Below are 3,014 nucleotides of genomic sequence, written 5' to 3'. Positions count from 1 at the left end.
CCCGACCCTCAGCACCGAGAACACTCAGTGCCCAGGGTGCGCTGGCTCCAGGTCAGCCGGGCTCGTGCCTGGGCTGCAGGGTGAGCCACATCTTGAACATGGCCCGTGAGATCGACAACTTCTACCCCGAGCGCTTCACCTACCACAATGTGCGCCTCTGGGACGAGGAGTCGGCCCAGCTGCTGCCCCACTGGAAGGAGACCCACCGCTTCGTGGAGGCCGCCAGGTAGGGCCATGCCACCCCACCACCTGCCCCACCTCAGCCACCTGCCCTCTGCAGCCTGTGCCCATCGCCTGCCTGCCCTGCCCTCCGCTTTGCTGGCTCTCAGGGCCCTCACCTCCTTTCCCCTATGCTCTGGGAGGGGAGCCTGCGAGCTGCCCTGCCCCTGCACAGCACAGCAACGGGTGGGGATGGGGAAGCTGACCACGTGTGGCTCCACAGGGCGCAGGGCACCCGTGTGCTCGTCCACTGCAAGATGGGCGTCAGTCGCTCAGCTGCCACAGTGATCGCCTACGCCATGAAGCAGTACGGCTGGAGCCTGGAGCAGGCTCTGCGCCACGTGCAGGAGCTCCGCCCCATCGCCCGCCCCAACCCCGGCTTCCTGCGCCAGCTGCAGACCTACCAGGGCATCCTGACTGCTAGGTATGCGGTGGAGGGACAGGGAAGGGGGCGTGTGGTGGCCGCTGGGGGTGGCCGCTGGGTCAGGAAGCTGACTCAGGGCCCCCCTCACAGCCGGCAGAGCCACGTCTGGGAGCAGAAAGCGGGTGGGGCCTCCCCAGAGGAGCCCCTGGCCCCCGAGGTCTCTACACCGTTCCCACCTCTTCAGCCAGAACCGGGGGGCAGTGGGGAGCTGAGTGTCATGGGGTCAGAGGACAGCCAGGCAGCCCCAAAAGAAGCGCCTGGGTCACGGCCCCGTATCAACCTCCGTGGGGTCATGAGGTCCATCAGCCTCCTGGAGCCGCCCTCCGAGCTGGACAGCCCCTCCGGTGATGCTGACCTGCCAGAGGTGAGCCTGCGGCCACGGGAGGAGCCAGGCTGAGGCAGGGTGGGGGCCTGAGAGGAGGAGGGGGCAGATGGCGGGAAGACGAAAGAGCCCAGGACTGAGGCTTGGCTTGGCCCTGAGCACGGGGCTCCTGAGCAGGCGGGCCATGCCCTGGTCTGCTCCTTTTCATCCGCTCAGAGCAGCAGAGGAGACACAGGGAGGACAGGTGAGCAGGAGCACAGCCTTGGGACAAGGCTATCTGGCGGGCTCCACGGCCAAACAGCCCTAGGCTGGCAGCTGCAGGCAGCTCTCGGCCTGAAGAGGGGACTTGGTTCCTGAGGCTCAGGGCTGCCCAGACTTGGGAGAGCATCCTCCCCAGGCCAGGAGCTGCACAACCAACTGCTGAACCCAGATGGGTGTGGATGACCTCAGCACCCGTTCCCAAAGCAGAGGGGCAACCCATCGAAGGATGGGGGTGCAGAGTGTTCACAGCACTCACGCAACCAAAGTTGTGGCTGGATAGCTGAGCGCTCTCCCTCTGCTGAGAGCTGCAAGGCACAAGTCTAAGACCAGAAGCTGGCCCCTGCCTTGGGAAGTCACCCCCTGCCCCCGCCATGTGACTTGCGGCCAAGGTGGCTAACCCAGAGGAAAGACAGAAAGACGGCTCATCTCACAGAGGACGGGGACATTTGGGAGAGGCTTCCTGGAGGAGGCGGCTCTGGGTGTGGAAGGCTGGGGGAATTGATGGGGGGTGTCAGTGTTCCTCGCCCAGCACCCAGCTCAGGGCATGGCATGGAAGACATGTCCCTTGTGGCACATGGGACGGACTGTACAAAGTAATGGGGGCAAGAGGAGGAGCGGGGGGCTAAGAAGGGCTTCTGGAGGCCACACGGGCAGGTGAGGAGCAGGGACAGGAGGCCTGGGGTGCTGCCTTCCCTCCTAGGGAAATCTGACCTGTGAGTAGCTCAGTGTTTCTGAATTCACTCAACAGACATTCTGCATCTACCCTTTTCACAGTCCTGCCCTGTAAAGACCCCCCTGACTCTACAGTCTCACTCTTCCAGGTTTTTTCTTCAAAAGAATCTTCAGATGAGGACCCTCCCCAGCCCTTCCCTCAGCCCTCAAGCGCCAAGGGAGGCCGGCAGGTCCGCAGGGGGCCTTGGCCTGCCCTGAAGTCCCGCCAGTCTGTGGCAGCCCTCAACAGCGCCGCCCTGGTGGCCAGCCGGACCCAGGCCTTCCAGGAGCAGGGGGAGGCCGGCTGTGCGTCCACACCCAGGCACCAGAAGATTGTGAGGCAGGCCAGTGTGGACAGCAGTGGGGAGGAGGGCGAGGTGTGAGCCCCGACGCGTGCCCCTGCCCCCATAGACACAAGCAGAGGCGCCCGAGCACAGCTCCCGGGGCGAGCGCCCCTCAGTCCTGTCTGTTCACAGTCCTCTCAGGAGGAGGCCGCAGGCTCCTGTTACTACAGCCTCAGCGCCTACAGCCTTAAGTCTCCGACCCATGTCCACCTCTCCAAGGGCTCAAAACTTTCTCCATATTTGGGGATGTGGTAGAGACTGAAGGTGCCTTTTGGGCAACAGTACCCTAGCTTCATTCGCAAGTGCTGCCTGAAACACACACTTGAAGCCACAGATGTAAAAAACAGAGTTTCCCAATCAGAAAGGCTCAGGCTCCCTCCCTCTCCCACTCCCTGTCCCACTCCCGTCTGCCTCATCCCCCCAGCCCTGCCATTTCATTCCTGAGGCCCTCCAGAGAACCATGGGCCCCCCTGCAAAGGCTGAGAGTAAACTCCATCCTCAGTGCCAAACCCCTCCGATGGGGCTGGCGGTCGGCCTGCCTCGCGCACCCTGCGAGCAGCCTGAGTCTGCTGCGGTCCCAGCGCCCTCACCAGCACTGCATGGAGCCCCGGGCACTGGGCCAAAGAGAGCCTTCTTTGTGCTTCACAGCCTCTGGCCAGTTTTTCATAGTCTTAATAGTATCTCGCTTTGTACTCAGAAATAAAAAACATTTTCATACCATTTTCAATTTGAT

The 3,014-nt window shown here is 62.8% G+C and overlaps 1 protein-coding gene and 1 long non-coding RNA gene across 3 annotated transcripts in view; one reads left to right on the top strand and one right to left on the bottom strand.

Moving 5' to 3' along the window:
* SSH3 (slingshot protein phosphatase 3) overlaps nucleotides 1–3,008 on the top strand; it is a 7,917-nt gene extending 4,909 nt beyond the window's left edge. For both annotated transcript variants that reach the window (XM_010837714.1, XM_010837713.1), the window contains exons 11-14: nucleotides 80–226; nucleotides 443–643; nucleotides 734–1,007; nucleotides 2,048–3,008. In XM_010837714.1, the coding sequence (XP_010836016.1) occupies nucleotides 80–226; nucleotides 443–643; nucleotides 734–1,007; nucleotides 2,048–2,320 (895 nt within the window). In that variant the 3' untranslated portion in view covers nucleotides 2,321–3,008. The remainder of the gene's footprint in view (nucleotides 1–79; nucleotides 227–442; nucleotides 644–733; nucleotides 1,008–2,047) is intronic.
* LOC104986973 overlaps nucleotides 1–3,014 on the bottom strand; it is an 8,047-nt gene that overhangs the window by 2,254 nt on the left and 2,779 nt on the right. The window lies entirely within an intron of this gene.

This window comes from Bison bison, unplaced genomic scaffold (genome assembly GCF_000754665.1).
Source record: "Bison bison bison isolate TAMUID 2011002044 unplaced genomic scaffold, Bison_UMD1.0 scf7180017864080, whole genome shotgun sequence".
NCBI classification, from domain to species: domain Eukaryota; kingdom Metazoa; phylum Chordata; class Mammalia; order Artiodactyla; family Bovidae; genus Bison; species Bison bison.
The sequence above is the reverse complement of the archived record's forward strand: the minus strand, read 5'-3'. Positions and strand labels throughout refer to the sequence as shown.